At 43.9% G+C, this 21,742-nt stretch overlaps 1 protein-coding gene across 1 annotated transcript in view; it reads right to left on the bottom strand.

Annotated features, from left to right (window-relative positions):
* LOC141105548 (complement C1r-A subcomponent-like) overlaps nt 1–21,742 on the bottom strand; it is a 47,539-nt gene that overhangs the window by 10,179 nt on the left and 15,618 nt on the right. Inside the window, exons 6-10 of the mRNA XM_073595438.1 lie at nt 16,203–16,350; nt 14,160–14,281; nt 10,488–10,566; nt 5,472–5,612; nt 1,871–1,945 (exon numbers count right to left, since the gene is read on the bottom strand). Of these exons, the coding sequence (XP_073451539.1) occupies nt 1,871–1,945; nt 5,472–5,612; nt 10,488–10,566; nt 14,160–14,281; nt 16,203–16,350 (565 nt within the window). The remainder of the gene's footprint in view (nt 1–1,870; nt 1,946–5,471; nt 5,613–10,487; nt 10,567–14,159; nt 14,282–16,202; nt 16,351–21,742) is intronic.

Genomic DNA, 21,742 nt, shown 5'->3' with positions numbered 1-21,742 from the left:
GAAGAAAGGGAGGATGGAGAAGAAAGAAGAAAGCAGTAAAAGAAGAAGAAGGTAAAAGAAGATGAAGAAAGAAGAAGAAATAGGAAGAATGAAAAAAGAAGAAAGAAGAAGAAGAAAGGAGAAAAAGAAAGAAATGAAAGAAGAGGAAAGAAGAAGGATGAAGGAAAAAAAGAGAGAGGAAGAATGAAGTAGAAAGAAAAACAGAAAGGAAGAAGAAGAAAGAAAGAATGAATGAAAGAAAAAAAGGAGAAGTAGGAGGAGGAAGAAGGAAAAAGAAAAGAAAAAAGGAAGAAAAGAAGGATGGAGAAGAAAGAAGAAGAAGAATAAAGACGAGAAAAGAAGAAGGAAGAAGAAGAGGAAAGAAGAGGAAGAAAGAAGAATAAGGAAGAAGAAGAAATAGGAAGAATGAAAAAAAAGAAAGAAAAAAGGAGGAGGAAGAAGAACAAGAAAGGAGAAAAAGAAAGAAATAAAAGATGAGGAAAGAAGAGGAATGAAGAAAAAAAGAGAGCAAGAATGAAGTAGAAAGAAAGAAAGAAAGAAAAAAGTAGGAGGTGGAAGAAGAAAAAAAAAGAAGAAAGGGAGGATGGAGAAGAAAGGGGTAAAAGAAGAAGATGGTGAAAGAAGATGAAGAAAGAAGAAGAACGAAGAGGAAGAATGAAACAAAAGAAGGAAGAAGAAGAAAGGAGAAAAAGAAAGAAATGAAAGAAGAGGAAAGAAGAAGAATGAAGAAAAAAAGAGAGAGGAAGAATGAAGTAGAAAGAAAAAAGGAAGAAGAAGAAGAAAAAAAAGAATGAAAGAAAAAAAAGGAGAAGTAGGAGGAGGAAGAAGGAAAAAAGAAAAGAAAAAAGGAAGAAAAGAAGGATGGAAAAGAAAGAAGAAGAAGAATAAAGACGAGAAAAGAAGAAGGAAGAAGAAGAGGAAAGAAGAGGAAGAAAGAAGAATAAGGAAGAAGAAGAAATAGGAAGAATGAAAAAAAAGAAAGAAATAAAAGATGAGGAAAGAAGAAGAATGAAGAAAAAAAGAGAGCAAGAATGAAGTAGAAAGAAAAAAGTATAAGGTGGAAGAAGAAAGAAAAAGAAGAAAGGGAGGATGGACAAGAAAGAAGAAAGGGGTAAAAGAAAAAGGAAGAAGGTGAAAGAAGAAGAAGGAAGAAGAAGAAATAAGAATGAAGAAAGAAGGAAGAAGAAGAAAAAGAAAGAAATGAAAGAAAAGAAAAGAAGAATGAAGAAAAAAGAAGAAGAAGAAGGAGGAAGAAGAAAGAAGAGGGAACAAAAGTAGAAATAGGAAAAAGAAGAATAAAGAAGGAGAGAGAAGTAGAAAGAAGATGTTCACTTTAAAGCCTCACGCACACTGTACGTTATAATTACTTTATAAAAACACCAGTAGCTTTGCAGTGAGTTTTGCAAAGTTTTTGCGATATCGTTTTTTTTGCGTTTTTCAGCGTTAGCGTATTTTAATGGGTTTTTTTGTTTCTTTTTTCCAATGGACCAAAAACGTTAAAAGGCTTGTGAGCGGAGTTTTTGAGCGTTTGCCGTTAGAGCGTTTATACAGCTGAAAAACTCCTCTCAGAACCCGCTAGTTTTGTTTTTTTTTACAGCCAAAACCAGTTGATAACAGCCTATGTGTGAACGGACACAAAGGATAACATGCTGGAGGGTTTATTGACTGTAGAAAGAAACGTCTACAGCCAAAAACAGCAGCTGTGAAAAAACGTCTAAAAAAGTCCAGTGTGCATGAGGCCTAAAAAATAAAAGATCTAAATATTATTGTGAGTTTGCTACATTTGAACCCATGGTGGTGTATCCTGAACTCCCCCTGATCAGTGCAGGCGGTGTGTATGCAGGACGGTATTTGTACTCTAATAATGTACCTGGCACACAAATGGGAATATGGACTCCTCCATTCTCATCCTTCCAGATTCGATCCTCTCTACAGGTGAATTTAGCTGGAGAACATACAAACATGACAGCGTTAGTACAGGTAAGAGGACTTTCTGGGGTCATCATTATTAGCAAAGATTAGAGCAGCTTTGGAGAGCTGCCGGGGATGCTACAATTAGCGGTTGTATTCTGTGAGGGATACAGTGTGCACTATGATCCTCTGGGCCCCCCTGCTGCTACTTCCCGCCTTGTACATCAATGATAGGGGGGGTCACTCGCTTGGCACCCCCGTCCATCCAGAAAACGTCTTTCATCATACAAGGCATTCTGTGATCGGACGAGGTGGGGAAGAGAGAAGGATGAAAATTGCTGTCTACCCCCGTCCAATCACAGAACACCTTGTATTCCTCCATAATAAAAAGGTGTTTTTTCTATATGGAGGAGGTGCTGAGTGAGCGCCCCCCCCCCCCTCTATCATGGATGTATAAGATGGGAAGTTGCAGCAGCACCCAGAACATCGTAGCTTAAACTGCACCTGTCGCAGAATACAACTGAGAATTTCAGCATCCACGGCAGCCCTCTGGAATACGCTGGCACAATCTACCTTCTAATTTTTTTTTTTGTTTCCTGGAGTTCCAATTTACAATATTACTGCACGTTGATAAGGTTATTTACATCAAGGTTAGCTCCATGAATGTACGGACACGTTTTCACCTTGTGGTGAAACGCGTCAGTTGAGGCGGATCGCGGGCGGGGCCTCTTTGTGCTTGTTGTCCGGGAAACAATAAAGCATTGTTGGGTCATTGGTTTACAGCTGGCTCTTTTGCTGGGAGGAGCATAGAGGAGTTCCACCCGATGCCAGCACCTGTGTTTACAGATCCCGACAGATCCTGAGCGTGTCCTACTGTGGAGATTTCCCTTGGCCTCCTGCCCCGGAGACACGACAGGAAGTGAGAATAAATTTCTCCAATGTAATGGATATCCCCTCTAAGGGCACGTCCACACAGGTGTATGGGGCAGTCAAAGCAAGCCACAGTTTTACTGCCCCCACACCTAAAAAAAGGACATGCAGCCACTCAGGGCTTTATAAATTCCAAATTTTAGGTTCCCAGTAGTGTTCATCCGGCATTGCCAAATGTGATCTATTCAAGTTAATGGTGCTGCGGTGCAACTGCCCTGCAATCACCACATGCCGGGCAGAAGAGGAGAGGGCCTATGACAAGCGAGGAGGGGGGTGGGCTAGGGAATTGACTCTTCCCGGAGTAGTCAAATTTCCTAGTAAGTTCAAATTGGAAGTGAATACTAATCCGATTCCTTTATGGAAAGGAAAATTGCTGCAAGTAAGCATAAAAAACACTCAACTATTCTATGTTTTTACCTGCAATGGTTGAAGTTTGTGACAGGGTCTCTTTAAAGTTGAACTCCAAGTATGTTTTTTTTTTATGGTATAGTCCAGCTTGGACCAATGTAAGTATAAATATTCCATACCTCGTGGACCGCTGTGGTAGTTGGTGTTACTACAGTGATCCTTGCTGGATTCTGGGTCCAGGGCCCTTCTGCATAGTGAATGGGTGGGGGGGCACTCACTTAGCACAACCACCACTCCAAGAATGCAATAAACGCAAGGCATTCTCTGCTGGATGAGGTTGTGGTGATGTGACGGTTACTACCTCGCCCAATCATAAAATGCTGTGAATTAATAAAAAAAAAAAAATTAATGGTGGCCGTGCCAAAAGAGTGACCCTCTGTGAACACTGGGCAGAAGGGCAGATGCTCATCACAGGGCCCAGAAGATAGCGGCGATCACTGTAGTAGCCCCTCAGGTATGGAATATGTAAAAATTACATTGGTCCAAGCTAGAACTATGCAATAAAAACCATACCTGGAGGTCATCTTTAAGGGGGCCATCCAGTTACCTTGAATTGGTGAGCTCTGGAAGAGATTAGAATTAGATGCAGTAGATGCAAACCCTTCCACTGCTTAAATACAGCAGGAACTCAAACCTATACCAGGACCTGAGTGCCACATGAGACCCACACTACTAGCATGGTGCTCAGGATGTAGACCCCATAATGTCCCGTCCACTCAAACCCCCTTATAAATATGGCAGGACCTATATAGGAAAACCTATACCAGGACCTGAGTGCCCGGAGGCCCACACTACTAGCTTGGAGCTCAGGATGTGGACCCCATAATGTCCACTCCATCTAAACCCCTTTATAAATATGGTAGGAATATAAAACCTATACCAGGACATAAGTGCCTTGAGACCCACGCTACTAGCATGGAGCCCAGGATGGAGACTCCATTATAATAATAATACATTTTATTTATAGGCACCTTTCAGAACAGTGAACACCCAAGGTCACCTGACAAAGATAACAAAAATAAATAAATATATAAATAAATAAATAATGTCCCCTCCACCCAAACATCTTTATACATATGGCAGGAAAACCTATACCAGGACATGGGTTCCATGAGACCCACACTACTAGCTTTATAAATACAAAAGGATAATCAAAATTAGACCAATCCATGAGTGCCCGGAGACCCACACTACTAGCTTGGAGCTCAAGATGTGGACCCCATAATGTCCACTCCATCTAAACCCCGTTATAAATATGGTAGGAATATAAAACCTATACCAGGACATAAGTGCCTGGAGAACCACACCATTAGCATGGTGCCAAGAATGTAGACTCCATTACAATAATAATACATTTTATTTATAGGCGCCTTTCAGAACACCCCCCAAGGTCACCTTACAAAGATAGCAACCGGGCAACAAAAATAATAATAAAAAATAGAAATAATGTCCCCTCCAATCAAAGCCCCTTTATAAATATGGCAGGAAAAGCAAACTTATACCAGTCTATGAGTGCCCGGAGACCCACTCTACTAGCTTGGAGCCCAGGATGTAGACCCCATATTGTTCCCTCCATCCACTATAATGTCCTCTGCATCTAAACCCTATTATAAATATATGGCAGAAAAAAACACCTATACCAGGACCTGAGTGCCCGGAGGCCCACAGTACTAGCATGGCGCTCAGGGTGTAGACCCCATAATGTCCCCTCCATCCCCCATAATGTCCTTCCCATCTAAACCTTGTTATAAATATACGGCAGGGAAATAAAAACTATACCAGGACGTGAGTTCCATGAGACCCACACTACTAGCTTGGAGCCCAGGATGTCCTCCCCATTATGTCTTCTCAATCCAATCCCCTTTATAAATATGGCAGGAAAATAAAACCTATGGCAGGACATGAGTGCCCGGAGACCCACACTACTAGCTTGGAGCCCAGGGTGTAGACCCCATAATGTCCAGTCCATCTAAACCCCTTTATAAATATGGCAGGAAAATAAAACTTATACCAGGACATGAGTGCCTAAAGACCCACACTACGAGGATGGTGTATACCTCATAATGTCCCGTGCACCCAAACTCCAATACTAATATGGCAGGAAAATCAAACCTATACCAGGACCTGAGTGCCCGGAGACCCACACTACGAGAATGGTGCCCAGGATGTAGATCTCATAATTTCCCCTCCACTTATAACAGAATTGACCATCATGTACGTACCGCTGTCTCTCTGAGTCACCATCTTGTAGTACGGCTCATTACAGCTGTAGGTGATGGCGGAGAGGTACGTCACTGTTTTGGGCTTGGTCAGGAAGGTGTACAGACCATTGCGCGGAATGTCCGGACTATTACAGCTTACGACTGCAAAAAAAAAACAGAGAGATGTAATACTGACAGCGATTGGCTGTGACAGGAACACCAGAGCGGCTCCAACAATGCTGAGGCCGTAACATATACGTCAGTGCTGACACCGACCGTCATAACTTTCACATCCCAGCCACCAATTATACACAACAGAGAATGTTATTGCCCTGAATACTATGAAAATAATAACATAAAAAAAGATACAAGAAAAAACTTTATTACTAAGGCCCCATTCACACCTTGGAGTGGATCTCCCAGTAACTTTGCAAAGTCTATATGAATAAATTCCTGACATGTCACCAGGGGCGGACTGACAACTCATGGGGCCCCCGGGCAAGAGGAGAAGATTATGGGGCCCCCAGGCAATAGATTATGGGGCCACACAGTATACACACACACACATACAGTATATACACATACAGTACACACACACAGACACACAGTATACACACACAGAATACACATACACACTGAAAAGGTACTGGAGAGGCGGGGCAGCTATAATCTTGGGATTTTTAAAAAAACACAGACTTTTACATACTGTCCCTGGTTTTAATGAGGCTGGCAACCGTGATGGGGCCCCTTAGTGGCATGGGGCCCTCGGGCAGTGCCCGGCTGCCCCAATGGTCAGTCCGCCCCTGCATGTCACTGTACACAGCAACAGTATCATTCCTAACTCAGCAGTGAATTCCAGAGACTATGCCCAGGCTGAGATTATGTCATCAGTCTGCTGCAGGCAGGAAGAATCATTTCCTCAGTCTCCTCTCCCCCCAGTGATCAGACAAATCACAACGGGTCATCTGTGTCTTTCATTTGTTAAAGGATAAGTTCACCTTTTTAGAAAAAATAATAAATGCACATACTGTATTTTTGCATTAAAAAAAAATGTGCATTTTTTTTTTCCTGCCAGGAAAGCATTGCACCTATGATCAGTCAGTGGATCAGGGATACAATGTCCGGCTTCTACAGACAATCAGCTTTCAGCCCATCCCCCCCCCCTTGATACAGGCTGTCAGTGTGAAACCTGCAGGGCTTGTGAATAAACTACAAGGGCGCTCACCACCACTCTTCTAGTTCATGCAGAACTACAAGCCGTCTTCTCAGGTGGATAACGGTACTTGTAGTTCATTCATTCACAGAGAACTGTGAATGAGTGACGCAGCAATTTGGGCGGAGCCCCGTGTGGCTGGACTGTTTTTTTTTTTAATTGTGACAGCAGGTGCGGGGAGAAGATCCCCTGCCCACTGCCACACTGAAGGGGGGGGGGTGTCAGGGGGAGAGGCCGCAGGAGCTGGAACATGCTATAAGTTCCACCTTAAATATGGATGAAACATGTAACATTGTTTCAAGAGGGGAATATATCCTTTAACAAAGCCAAAATCTGTACTGGCACCAGGGTTTACATGATTGGGACATTTTTAAGCCAACACCCCCCCCCCCCCCTCCCCCCGTTCAGGAAATGAGATGACCCTGGATGATGTCTCTGAGCAAAGATGGCTCCATCCTTCTGGGAGGGAATTGAAGATAAAGACATTGTTATCTCTGTGAGAGGTGATATATACCTGGAAATGTTGACATTACATGCATGCACCTAAAGAAGTAGTGGGGAAAATAAGAATTTGTTCCCCCTGCAGATAGTGTAGGTTTGCCCACTTACAAAGAAATGAATGGTCTATAATTTTTATCATAGGTGTATTTTATATGATAGACACAGAATATCAACCAAAAATCCAGAAAAAACACACAATACAAATGTTATAAATCAGTGGCGGCCCATAATGCAGGGGCGCTGCCCCCCTATCCGGACACATTGATTCCAATGGGGTTTTTCTTTTTTTGAAGCAAGTGATTAGAGCCAGAGGCTCTAATAGGCTTTAAAAAAAGGGTGGGTACGGGCACAAGGCACTTCCCCCCCGAGACCACCCAATTGTGTGACAATATTATCTTCCTGATTTCCCTCCTGGCCTGAGACCCTTTACCCGACTGGCCGAAATGAGAAGTGATCCTATTGGCCGACTATGAGGAGGCGGGAGAAGAAGGTAGGAGACGCACGGCGGAAGCCGCTGTGATGCTGAGGAGGAGACGCAGGGGAAGCCGCCGCCCATTGCCCGGAGGAAGCACTGCCCGATAGATGAGGTAAGTGCGGGGCTGGTGACCGACTGGGGGGGAGGGTTGGGGGTACGGGTGACCTGACCACCGGGGGGGAGGGTGGCTGTAGGTGCATTGTTTGCCGCCCCCCCTCCACAAAAATAGACCACCAGCTGCCACTGTTATAAATGGAGTTGCAGTTTAGTGAGTAAAATAAGTATTTGATCCTCCTACAGACCAACAATAATTCTGCCCCCCACAGACTGGCTACAGTAGGAGCTCATGTGGTACACAGATTAGTCCTGTCAATGTAACTAATGCTCCTAACAACAACTCGTTTTGTGTATAAAAGACACCTGTCCACAGAATCTCTTTCTTCCATTCAATCCTCACCATCATGGGGAAGACCAAAGATCTGTCAGAGGACGTCAGGGAGAAGATTGTAGACCTGCACAAGGCTGGAAGGGGCTACAAGACCATCAGCAAGAAGATTGGTGAGAAGAAGAAATACAAAATACCCATCAATCATCCTCGGTCTGGAGCTCCATGCAAGATTTCTCCTCATGGGGTGAGGATGATGATGAGAAAAGTGAGGGATCAGCCCAGAACTACACAGGAGGAGCTCAAGGCAGTTGGGACCACAGTCACCAAACAAACCATTGGTATCACAATACACCGCCATGGATTGAAATCCTGCAGTGTCCGCAAGGTCCCCCTCATCAGGAAGACACATGTACAGGCCAGTCTGAAGTTTGCCAATGAACATCTAAATGATTCAGAGAAAGTTCTGTGGTCAGATGAGACCAAAATTGAGCTCTGTGGCATCAACTTGACCCGCTGTGTTTGGAGGAAGAAAAATGCTGAGTATGACCCTAAGAACACCATCCCTACAGTCACACACGGAGGTGGAAACATGATGCTTTGGGGCCGTTTCTCTGATAAAGGTCCAGGCCGACTTTGCCGCATTGAGGGGCCAATGGATGGGGCCATATATTGTAAGATCTTGGATGAGAACCTTCTTCCTTCAGCCAGAACACTGAAGATGGGTCATGGATGGGTCTTCCAGCATGATAATGACCCAAAACATACCACCAAGGCAACAAAGGAGTGGCTCAAGCAGAAGCACATTAAGGTCATGGAGTGGCCTAGCCAGTCTCCAGACCTTAATCCTATAGAAAATTTATAGAAGAAGCTGAAACTTCGAGTTGCCAAGCGACAGCCAAGAAACCTTAAGGATTTGGAGAAGATCTGTAAAGAAGAGTGGAGCAAAACCCCTCCTGAGATGTGTGCAAACCTGATCACCACCTACAAGAAACATCTGACCTCTGTGATCACCAACAAGGGTTTCTCCACCAATTTATTTACAACATTTGTATCATGTGTTTTTTTTTTTTTTTTTGGTTGATATTCTGTCTCTATCATATAAAATACACCTACGATAAAAATTATAGACCATTCAAAATCTTCAGGGGATCAAGTAATTATTTTACTCACTATATGCAACTCAGTTTCCCCCAGTCCCCAGGGGACAAAGTGCGTCCAACATTTTGACCATATTAATCTAAGCTGTGGGTGCTGAGCCGGTGTAGGTCTACAGCGCTCCCCCTCCTCCCACTAGCATCTGACTACAGCAGACAGGCGCGTTCACGTGAGAAGCGGCACTAACAACTGAGCTTTACTTGAGCTCACAAATCGGGCTTCATTCAGGGAAGGAGCTCAAAAGTCAAAAATAACACAAAGATATTCCTTTCTAAAGAATCACTCAACGTTTCTTTTCTGAAATGAAGATAATTATTGAAACATGAATCAACAGCTGACCTTATATCAGTATTGAAACAACTTCTTTAACATAAAAACATACGCTATATTGTCAAAAGTATTGGGACACCTGCCTTTACATGGACATGAAGTTTAATGGCAATCCCAGTCTTAGTCCGTAGGGTTCAATATTGAGTTGGCCCACGCTTTGCAGCTATAACAGCTTCAACTCTTCTGGGAAGGCCGTCCACAAGGTTTAGGAGGGTGTCTATGGGAATGTTTTACCATGCATCCAGAAGCGCGATTTTGAGGTTAGGCACCGATATTGGACAAGTAGGCCTGGCTCGCAGTCTCTGCTCTAATTCATCCCAAAGGTGTTCTATGGGGTTGAGGTCAGGACTCTGTGCAGGCCAGTTAAGTTCCTTCACCCCAAACTCGCTCATCCATGTCTTTATGGACCTTGCTTTGTGCACTGGTCCAAATCATTTGGGTGAGGGGGTTATGGATTATGGTGGGCCAACTCAATATTGAACCCTACGGACTAAAACTGGGGTGCCATTAAAGTTCATGTGCGTGGAAGGGAAGGCGTCCCAATACTTTGACAATATAGTGTATATGTGACACCAGGTCCACTTTACTTTACAACTTTATGTATTGTGCATTTTTTCCGTTTGTGATGACATACGTTAATGTCATAGGCACACCTGCCCTGGGCAAAGTGAGAACCTTACCACAGGTGATGCCCTCTTGATGCACCGGGGAGAGGAGGTTTTGCAGCACTCTGCAGCACTGTCTTAGGAGTTAAGCATAGTCCCAGGGTCCAGCAGGTCCAGGCTGTGTCCCAGAGTGCAGTGCAGGAACATTAGTTGCTGGTATTTGTCAATTTTTAGCATGCATTTACATGTTTCTTCTTGTGTTTTGCAGCAAAATGAATTAAATGCCAACACACATCTAAGTTTTGAAAAGGTGTGAACAGGGCCCAAAGCTATCCCCAACAACAACAGCACCATAAACCGTTAGTCCTACTTTGACATCGGGGCATAGGACGGTGCCAGGTTCCATCCTTCTGACAGAGGGCGGTGAAGGTCTTCAGTTCCTTGTCGTTCTGCAGGAGAAGGAGACAGCAAAGTACGATAAAGCTATAGCCACAGGTGTCTTGGTTAAAGGCAAAGCTCAATGGCAAAAGATCACTTAAATGAATGTTCTTCCCCCTGAGTTTTAGCACTCAGCCCAGCTTAATTTCCTTTCCAAGTTTAGAAATCAGGCAGCACAGGAAGGCTCGTTACGGCATATTTGGTGGGACTTCCCAAAAGTTTGCAGATTTTGGATTTGAGTGTACAATTTTATATACTCATTGGCGGGCACACATCTTAAAAAAGACCCAACAACAAGCTCTGTTGGGCCAACCAATTCTAGAGGCTCTGAGACATGTATGGAGATTGATCTCTTTTGTGTTCATTGCAGTAGCCCAATCCTGGAAGACTCCCACCATCTCATTTGATCTGGTTAAGACCGAATTCTCTTGGATAATGATTAATGAGAAACTCTCGGCCATCCTGAATGGTAAGTTGCACTTGTTAAAAAAAACATGGGATCCCTGGATCGAATATTTCTCAGGTAACTCCTAGAGCCCACACTTAGCCCTACAACATGGTACGGAGCAGCATGGTTGCACAGTCTATCCCATTTATTCCTTCCTTTCTTCTCCTTTCTACCCTGGCGAGTTGTACATACCGTATCTCACAAAAGTGAGTACACCCCTCACATTTTTGTAAATATTTTATTATATCTTTTCATGTGACAACACTTAAGAAATGACACTTTGCTACAATGTAAAGTAGTGAGTGTACAGCTTGTATAACAGTGTAAATTTTCTGTCCCCTCAAAATAACTCAACACACAGCCATTAATGTCTAAACCGCTGGCAACAAAAGTGAAAAATGTCCAAACTGGGCCCAAAGTGTCAATATTTGGTGTGGCCATCATTATTTTCCAGCACTGCCTTAAACCTCTTCAGCATGGAGTTCACCAGAGCTTCACAGGTTGCCAGTGGAAGAGGACTCCATGACAACATCACGGAGCTGGCAGATGTTAGAGACCTTGCGCTCCTCCACCACCAGATTCTCAATAGGGTTTAGGTCTGGAGACATGCTTGGCCAGTCCATCACCTTTACCCTCAGCTTCTTTAGCAAGGCAGTGGTGGTCTTGGAGGTGTGTTTGTGGTCATTATCATGTTGGAATACTGCCCTGCGGCCCAGTCTCTGAACGGAGGGGATCATGCTCTGCTTCAGTATATCACAGTACATGTTGTCATTCATGGTCCCCTCAATGATCTGTAGCCCCCCAGTGCCGGCAGCACTCATGCAGCCCCAGACCATGACACTCCCACCACCATGCTTGACTGTAGACAAGACACACTTGTCTTTGTCCTCCTCACCTGGTTGCCCCCACACACGCTTGTCACCATCTGAACCAAATAAGTTTATCTTGGTCTCATCAGACCACAGGACATGGTTCCAGTAATCCATGTCCTTAGTCAGCTAGTCTTTAGCAAAATTTTTGCTGGCTTTCTTGTGCATCATCTTAGAAGAGGCTTCCTTCTGGGATGACAGCCATGCAGACCAATTTGATGCAGTGTGCGGCGTATGGTCTGAGCAGTGACAGGCTGACCCCCCACCCCTACAACCTCTGCAGCAATGCTGGCAGCACTCATACGTCTATTTCCCAAAGACAACCTCTGGATATGAGGCTGAGCACGTGACCTCAACTTCTTTGGTGGACCATGGCGAGGCCTGTTCTGAGTGGAACCTGTCCTGTTATACCGCTGTATGGTCTTGACCACCATGCTGCAGCTCAGTTTCAGGGTCTTGGCAATCTTCTTATAGCCTAGGCCATCTTTATGTAGAGCAACAATTTTTTTTTCAGATCCTCAGAGAGTTCTTTGCCATGAGGCGCCATGTTGAACTTCCAGTGACCAGTATGAGAGAGTGAGAGCGATAACACCAAATTTAACACACCTGCTCCCCATTCACACCTGAGACCTTGTAACACTAACGAGTCGCATGACACCGGGGAGGGAAAATGGCTAATTGGGTCCAATTTGGACATTTTCACTTAGGGGTGTACTGACTTTTGTACCCAGCGGTTTAGACATTAATAGCTGTGTGTTGAGTTATTTTGAGGAGACAGCAAATTTACACTGTTATACAAGCTGTACACTCACTACTTTACATTGTAGCAAAGTGTCATATCTGACATTGTTGTCACATGAAAAGATAGAAGAAAATATTTACACAAATGTGAGGGGTGTACTTACTTTTGTGAGATACTGTATATCCCCAGATTAGTTCATTGGGACACTATACCAAAAGTCGGGGAACAAAAGAACATTTCAGAGTAGTTCTCTTTTTATATCGTTTGTCTTGTTCTACTGGATTGCATTTACATCTTATACAGTAAGCAGGGTGGCTGCTGGCCACACACCCCACCATAACTGATACCATGGGGGGGATGCTGACCTCCTCTACTTCAATTGGATACACAATTATGGAACTCTATGTGGTCTATACCTTTCTCTGTTATAAGCCCACTGGTTCAAGCCCACTTGAATATACTATTGAACTGAGTCTGCAAACGTTTGTACTCGTCTTTGTACAGTAAAAAAAAGCAAAAATGGCAATAAAATTTTTTGGAAAATGGAAAGGAAGCAGCATGCCCATCTGTTTGGTTGCTGATGTTCCTTCTGTGGTGCCCTCCCAAGCAGATGCATTCGAAAGATTGGGTGTCATATAGCAAGCTGAAATATCATTTTGAAAGCTGCGGGTCTATTTGATCACTGTACATGTCTAAACAATGCTTAGGTTTGCCTTAATTTTACTTTATGTGGGCACTAAGCAATCGTCACTTCTCTTCTTCAACACGTTATGGTCTAATGTTTATGACCACCTGACCATTACAACTTTGTTTGACATCCCATTCTAAAAAAAACCATGGCAATTAATATGGAGTTGCTCCCCACAGTGGCTTTAGCAGCCTCCACTCTTCTGGGAAGGCTTCCACAATATTTTGGAGGGTGTCTTTGGGAATCTGTGCCCATTTGGTAGGTTGGGCACTGATGTTGTTTGAGAAGACCTAGCTCGCCATTGGAGTTCCAATTCATCCCAAAAGTGTTCAGTAGGGATGGGGTCAGGGCTCTGTGCAGGACACTTGAGTTTCTCCGCACCAAACTGGTCAAACCATGCTATCACAACCTCCATTCTTCTGGGAAGGCTTTCCACAAAATCTTGGAGGGTGTCTGTGGGATTTTTTTGTCCACACACTTTTGGCCATATAGTTGTGCAAGAATTTCCAAAAGTACTCACACTTCTTCCTACATGGCCATTATTAAGGCGCCGCTATTTTGCAGGTAAGTCTATTCTGCTTTATGGAGAAGCATCAGGAGAAAGTGACACCATCACAACAGCAGTGAGTTAGATCAAACTAGGAATTTTGGTAGGCTACCTATGCCAGCCTTACACACTTGGTCTATTTTAAGAGCCCAAAAGACAGAAGACGTTAGAAGGACTTAACACTTTTAGATGGAGTAGACCTTGTCATTACAACTTCCATGTTGGAGTTATCCAGTGCATGCAATGAAATCCCAACAATCCCTGCCAGACAGATTTCCAGAAGGTTTCCAATCCCAATGGTTATACTGACCTCCATCAGCTGATATCCTGTTTTGCAAGACACCACGATATAATCTCTCAACTGATACTCCTTCTGCTCAGGACTGATTATGGAAAATGAATCCTGGGCTTTGGGCGTTGGACATTTGACAGCTGTAGGAAAAGAAGTACGATTTTATGAATCAGTAATCAGAGCTGCATTGCTACAGGTTACAAAGCATATATTCTTAACACTTGCCTTTTCCTGGGAATCCTCCTTGAGGCTACTTAAAGAGGAGCTCCAGGCTTCCCCCAAAAAATTTTAAGTCAGCAGCTACAAATACTTTAGCTGCTGACTTTTAATATAAGGACAGGCATCCAGCGATGTCCAGTGATTCTTCAACCAGCATAGCAAGTAAGCGGAAGTGAAGCCTCCTACTGTGCTGGGCTTCGTGAATGGTCCTGTAGTCTTCTGTGACCTGTGATGTGTCCCAGAAGACTGCAGGGGAAGGACATCATATGACATCCTACAGGCGGGAAGTGGTTAAATCAAGTGCTCTTTATTCTTGGTACTTTCGTCATTTTTATTGATGTTCCTTTTGTAAGCAGGGGTTAGTACCCTTTTTTTTAGTAAGGTCCCTCCCCTGGGTGGGTGGAGTTAGTCAGCTCTATATATTATGGCCAGGAGGAGCCTAGAGCGGAGGGTTATGGGAAAAGACTACCCTAGATATACTGACAAGTAAGCTTGTGAAGAAGGAAAAGAAGTCCCAGGGGCCGCAGATCACACAAAACCCTCATGCAAAGAGTGAAAGTGGCCTTGGCCTAGACTGCGTCCAAACCACACCCCTGACATGTTTCACCCTGCCCATGGGGCTTCCAATGACTAAGTCCTGTGGGTAGGGTGAAACCTGTTAGGGGTGTGGCCTGGATGGAGTCTTGGCTGAGGCTACTTTCAGTCATTACATGAGGGTATTGTGTGATGTGAGGCTCCTGGGACTTCCTTTTCTTCTTCATTGACTTCTATGGAGCTGAGACGAGTTCTTTCCCTGCCTGCACTCCCAGATGGTTGTTGGCATATAAGAATCTACTAGAGCCTGAAGCAGCACCCTCAATTTCTTTGTATGGGGTCAATTGTATGGAAATGAACCCTTTGGGGTAGGCCCATAACAGGCTCTGATGGAGAACCTATCTATGAGGGTACCTAGAGTGAGGATCAAGGAAGAGCTAGGTGGCTATCCTGTTGTTAGTGTTGGACTTGCACTGTGCAGAATGTGTATGTCGGGTCTGCGAAGAGTAAAGGTGAAGGTCTTGTTGTAAAGAACTATACATTTCTGTAGACATGTATCCGCACAACCAGCAGTTGACTGTGGTTAGGCATAAACGTCTGACCCTGTAACAGGGCCAGGACAAGGGGTGAGCAGGAGGGGCAGCTGCCCTGGACACAGCGGAACAAGACAATGGACACAGGACAGTAAACCCATTCTACGGTATGCATTAACAGTGGGGGAGGGGTGCGGTTCTGCATCCTTGCCCTGGGCGCTAGATGAACCTGTCTCCTGTGTCCAGGATTGAACACCTGTCCCTAATGGCGGGTAACTGCTGGATACGCTGATATATGCTTTCAGCTGCAGGCAGCCCCAGCTTCTTTCAGCCTGTCATTGAGTCCTACAGGCTGAGCGTCAGGGATCCAGCCTCGGGTATTCGCAGTAAACTTCACCAGTTCAGGACGTGTAAATGTGCCCCTAAAAGCCACCAAAAACTACCTTCATTTTTGCCTTCTACGTTGATTCCAAATGAACCAAACTGGAAAAAAAATCTCCCAATTTTTTTCAAAGTTTGGGGGAAATGAAAACTCTCGATTTGGCTCATCCCTCCTGGCCATAGACACACAATGAAAAATGAAGACGAGTCGTGGGGTACATAATGCATTTACAAGTTTCGGCAAAGTTTTCAGCAAGGCGTTCTTGAAGCTAATAAAGGCAGGACATGGCTCTGGTAGATGGTGCACTGTGGGGAAATTTGGCTTTCCTACAATGAAGTGGGTGAATCAATTATAAGTGTGAGACTGAAGGACGGAGAGAGCGCCCGGTCTTACCTTTGGTCGTGTAGTGCAGTTTCCACCCTTTGCTGTCACCAGAGTCATCGGTGTGGAACAGAATGTCCACCTTGTTGCTCGAGGTCTTCAGAGTTCCAGGAGACTTCCGTCCACAATAAGTACCCAGCAGGGTGCCGCCGCCAATCACCTGACAGCAGGAAAGCCAATGTTAGAGCCACGTAGAGTACAACACAGTGTTAGCACTTACCTTACAGCACTGGGTTTGTGGGCTCATTTATGACCAAGGACACCACTCCCTTGTTTTTGGCTTTCTAACAAATCGGCCCTTGGTTGTGTTCTTGTATGACTGTGTTTTATAAGAATTGTCTAAGAATTTCAGCTCCTCTGGGGCTGATGGGAATAGCTCAGGGTAATCTGTAAAGCACTGTTGGTGCCATAAAAAAAAAAAAAATAGAAAAATTTGAAATAGGTCCTGTGGAAGTAAAAATCAGCAGCAGAGTGAGGTACAGGACGTGTACGGTATTCAACCGCTTGCCTACTGGGGCAATTTTTAAAGGTTTTGCACGAATGTTAAAAATCTGATTTTTTTTTTTTGCTAGAAACATCTGTAAACCTCCAAAATGTATATATTTTTTGAAAAGCGGAGACCTTGGAGAATGAAATGGTGGTAGTTGCAAGTTGCACACTATTTTTGCAGTTATTTATCCATATTTAATGGAAAAAAATACATTAAGGCTGGATTCACACCTATGCATTTTTAGTGCTTTTTGAATTTTGCAGATTTGCACTACAGAACATATTCCATAGGAAACCATGTTAAATGGACTGTAGTGCAAATCAGCAAAATGCAAAAAGCACTAAAAATGCATAGGTGTGAATCCAGCCTTAAACGGATTTTAGTGCAAAATAAAACACAATATTATATCAAATGTTTTATTTTTGCTAATATGTAAAATGAGGAGGGGGTGGGGGGGGGGGGGGGGGTGGGAGGATTTGCATTGAGTAACTAGATACCAAACATGTCTAGTCTTGGTGGAATCGTAAAAAAAAAAAAACAAAATTCTCCATGGGTGACCCTTTAAAAGCCTTTTAGAGGTTATGAGTTTAGAGTTAATTGTGAATTACCCCAGAATTATTGCTCTCACTCGACTTTCACAACAACACCTCACATGTGTGGCACAATTGATGTTTACATACATGTGCTCACCCTATGCTGCACTTTTTATATGGAGTGTGTGCGAGGGCGATTGAAATTTTTTTTATTAATTATTTTTATTTATTTTATATTATTTATTTATCTTATTATATATTATTATTTATTTCTATATTATATAGAAACATAGGGAAGTAATGGCAGAAAATGGACAAAAGAGTTCCATCGAGTCTGCCCTTTTTAACTTTTCTTTTAAATTTATACATTTTTTTTTTTTGTTTTTTACACCTTTTAATTTCTTTTACTTTTTTGCTATCACAAGGGGCCTAACAAGGGGCAACAGATGTTGTCCAGTTAGGGTTTCCATCTCATTTAATCATTTTTATTTTGTCAATTTGCCTGAAAGATTTCAACCTTTTTAAACCAAGTTCATTGTTTTCCACCAGGCAAGTTTATCAAATCCGACCTGACCCACCGTACCCGTCAGTGCCATGGAAATTAAATATTCACTAACTGTTTTGTTTATTGAATTGTGACCTTCGTGGCCCTGATACTTTACCTCGCGTTCTGTCTACCAAAAGAGAAACTCCGGCCAGAAAAAAATGTACATATTATCAGCCTGTTCCTCTTGTCTCTGTCACTTGTTATAATTCCAGTTGTTGAATTTGGGTCCAATTTTACATTGGTGATCAGTGAGAAGAATGTCCCTTACATTGGTGATCAGTAAGAAGAATGTCCCTTACATTGGTGATCAGTGGGAAGAATGTTCCTTACATTGGTGATCAGTGAGAAGAATGTTCCTTACATTGGTGATCAGTGAGAAGAATGCTCCTTACATTGGTGATCAGTGGGAAGAATGTTCCTTACATTGGTGATCAGTAAGAAGAATGTTCCTTACATTGGTGATCAGTGAGAAGAATGTTCCTTACATTGGTGATCAGTGGGAAGAATGTTCCTTACATTGGTGATCAGTGAGAAGAATGTTCCTTACATTGGTGATCAGTGAGAAGAATGCTCCTTACATTGGTGATCAGTGAGAAGAATGTTCCTTACATTGGTGATCAGTAAGAAGAATGTTCCTTACATTGGTGATCAGTGAGAAGAATGTTCCTTACATTGGTGATCAGTGAGAAGAATGCTCCTTACATTGGTGATCAGTGGGAAGAATGTTCCTTACATTGGTGATCAGTAAGAAGAATGTTCCTTACATTGGTGATCAGTGAGAAGAATGTTCCTTACATTGGTGATCAGTGAGAAGAATGTTCCTTACATTGGTGATCAGTGAGAAGAATGTTCCTTACATTGGTGATCAGTGAGAAGAATGTTCCTTACATTGGGGATCAGTGGGAAGAATGTTCCTTACATTGGTGATCAGTGGGAAGAATGTTCCTTACATTGGTGATCAGTGAGAAGAATGTTCCTTACATTGGTGATCAGTGGGAAGAATGTTCCTTACATTGGTGATCAGTGAGAAGAATGTTCCTTACATTGGGGATCAGTGGGAAGAATGTTCCTTACATTGGTGATCAGTGGGAAGAATGTTCCTTACATTGGTGATCAGTGAGAAGAATGTTCCTTACATTGGGGATCAGTGAGAAGAATGTTCCTTACATTGGTGATCAGTGAGAAGAATGTTCCTTACATTGGTGATCAGTGGGAAGAATGTTCCTTACATTGGGGATCAGTGGGAAGAATGTTCCTTACATTGGTGATCAGTGAGAAGAATGTTCCTTACATTGGTGATCAGTGAGAAGAATGTTCCTTACATTGGTGATCAGTGAGAAGAATGTTCCTTACATTGGTGATCAGTGAGAAGAATGTTCCTTACATTGGTGATCAGTGGGAAGAATGTTCCTTACATTGGTGATCAGTGGGAAGAATGTTCCTTACATTGGTGATCAGTGAGAAGAATGTTCCTTACATTGGTGATCAGTGAGAAGAATGTTCCTTACATTGGTGATCAGTGGGAAGAATGTTCCTTACATTGGGGATCAGTGAGAAGAATGTTCCTTACATTGGTGATCAGTGAGAAGAATGTTCCTTACATTGGTGATCAGTGAGAAGAATGTCCCTTACATTGGTGATCAGTGAGAAGAATGTTCCTTACATTGGTGATCAGTGGGAAGAATGTTCCTTACATTGGGGATCAGTGAGAAGAATGTTCCTTACATTGGTGATCAGTGAGAAGAATGTTCCTTACATTGGTGATCAGTGAGAAGAATGTCCCTTACATTGGTGATCAGTGAGAAGAATGTCCCTTACATTGGTGGTCAGTGAGAAGAATGTTCCTTACATTGGTGGTCAGTGAGAAGAATGTTCCTTACATTGGTGATCAGTGGGAAGAATGTTCCTTACATTGGTGATCAGTGAGAAGAATGTTCCTTACATTGGTGATCAGTGAGAAGAATGTTCCTTACATTGGTGATCAGTGAGAAGAATGTTCCTTACATTGGTGATCAGTGAGAAGAATGTTCCTTACATTGGTGATCAGTGGGAAGAATGTTCCTTACATTGGTGATCAGTGGGAAGAATGTTCCTTACATTGGTGATCAGTGAGAAGAATGTCCCTTACATTGGTGATCAGTGAGAAGAATGTTCCTTACATTGGTGATCAGTGAGAAGAATGTTCCTTACATTGGTGATCAGTGGGAAGAATGTTCCTTACATTGGTGATCAATGGGAAGGATGTTCCCCTACAGATAGCTATACTAGCAGAGGAACTCACACCAGAAGATCAAAGCTCACATCAGGTGCCTTCACCTGATACATCAATGGCAGCTGCTATAGTTTAAATGCCACATAAATGTTCATTGTCTTTTACACTGTCATGCAAAAAATTGCATGCAAATTTGTTCTGTACAAATACGGCAACGTTGAATGTTCTGAAGTTCTCAAACAGCTCACTTCTCGGTAAATGTTAATGCCAAACTTCACCCAAAAGGGGAAGTTCTGCTTTTCCGCATTCGCCTCCTCTCCTCTTCAACTTTTGGCACTTTATTTTTTGGGGGGTACCTGCTCCCACTTTCGCCCGGATCACTTCGCAGAAGTTCAGCCCCCCCCTCTCTTTGGCCACAGACTTCTAGGACACGTCACAGGTCCCAGGAGGCTGCGGTATTAGTCACAAATCGCAGTACAGCTCACAGATGCACAGCGGGAACCCGCAAGGACTCACAGCCAGCTTCCCACACGAAACATCCCGGTGACCCAAAGACCAGCAAAGAACGGGTGAGGACAACGCTGGATTCCTGGACAGGTAAGTGTCCCTTTTTTTAAAAGTCAGCAGCTATCATTTTTTTTTTTATCTATCCTTTAGGCCACACATCCAATCACTGTCCAAATCTTTGTGCCTCAACCTCTGCAACATCTCCTAAATACGCCCCTTTCTAACCAATTAAACCACAAAGCTCCTAATCCACTCCCTGGTTATCTCTTGCCTCAACTACTGCCACTCTCTAATTGGCTTACCTTTACATAAGCTATCCCCCCTTCTGTCCATCATGAATACTGCTGCCAACCTCATCCACCTTACCAACCGCTCAGAGTCTGCTACCCCTCTCAGCCAATCCCTCCACTGGCCTCCATTCAGTGTCCTCCACCCCTCTCTACCAATCCCTCCACTGGCCTCCATTCAGTGTCCTCGACCCCTCTCTACCAATCCCTCCACGGGCCTCCATTCAGTGTCCTCGACCCCTCTCTACCAATCCCTCCACTGACCTCCATTCAGTGTCCTCCACCACTCTCTGCCAATCCCTCCACTGGCCTCCATTCAGTGTCCTCGACCCCTCTCTACCAATCCCTCCACTGACCTCCATTCAGTGTCCTCCACCACTCTCTGCCAATCCCTCCACTGGCCTCCATTCAGTGTCCTCGACCCCTCTCTACCAATCCCTCCACGGGCCTCCATTCAGTGTCCTCCACCCCTCTCTGCCAATCCCTCCACTGGTCTCCATTCAGTGTCCTTCGCCTCTCTCTGCCAATCCCTCCACTGACCTCCATTCAGTGTCCTTCACCTCTCTCTGCCAATCCATCCACTGACCTCCATTCAGTGTCCTCCACCCCTCTCTGCCAATCCCTCCACTGACCTCCATTCAGTGTCCTCCACCCCTCTCTGCCAATCCATCCACTGACCTCCATTCAGTGTCCTCCACCCCGCTCTGCCAATCCCTCCATTGGCTTCCACTTAGTGTCCTCCACCCCTCTCTACCAATCCCTCCACTGGTCTTCACTCCGTCTCCTCCACCCCTCTATGCCAATCCCTCACCTGACCACCATTCAGTGTCTTCCACCCCTCTAACAACTTACAAAACCATCCACAACTTGGCCCCGAGCTACATCACTAACCTAGTCTCAAAATACCAACCAAATCGCTCCGTTCGCTCCTCCGAAGACCTCCTGCTCTCTAGCTCCTTCGTTACCTCCAAACATG

This window comes from Aquarana catesbeiana, linkage group LG08 (genome assembly GCF_042186555.1).
Source record: "Aquarana catesbeiana isolate 2022-GZ linkage group LG08, ASM4218655v1, whole genome shotgun sequence".
NCBI classification, from domain to species: domain Eukaryota; kingdom Metazoa; phylum Chordata; class Amphibia; order Anura; family Ranidae; genus Aquarana; species Aquarana catesbeiana.
The sequence above is the reverse complement of the archived record's forward strand: the minus strand, read 5'-3'. Positions and strand labels throughout refer to the sequence as shown.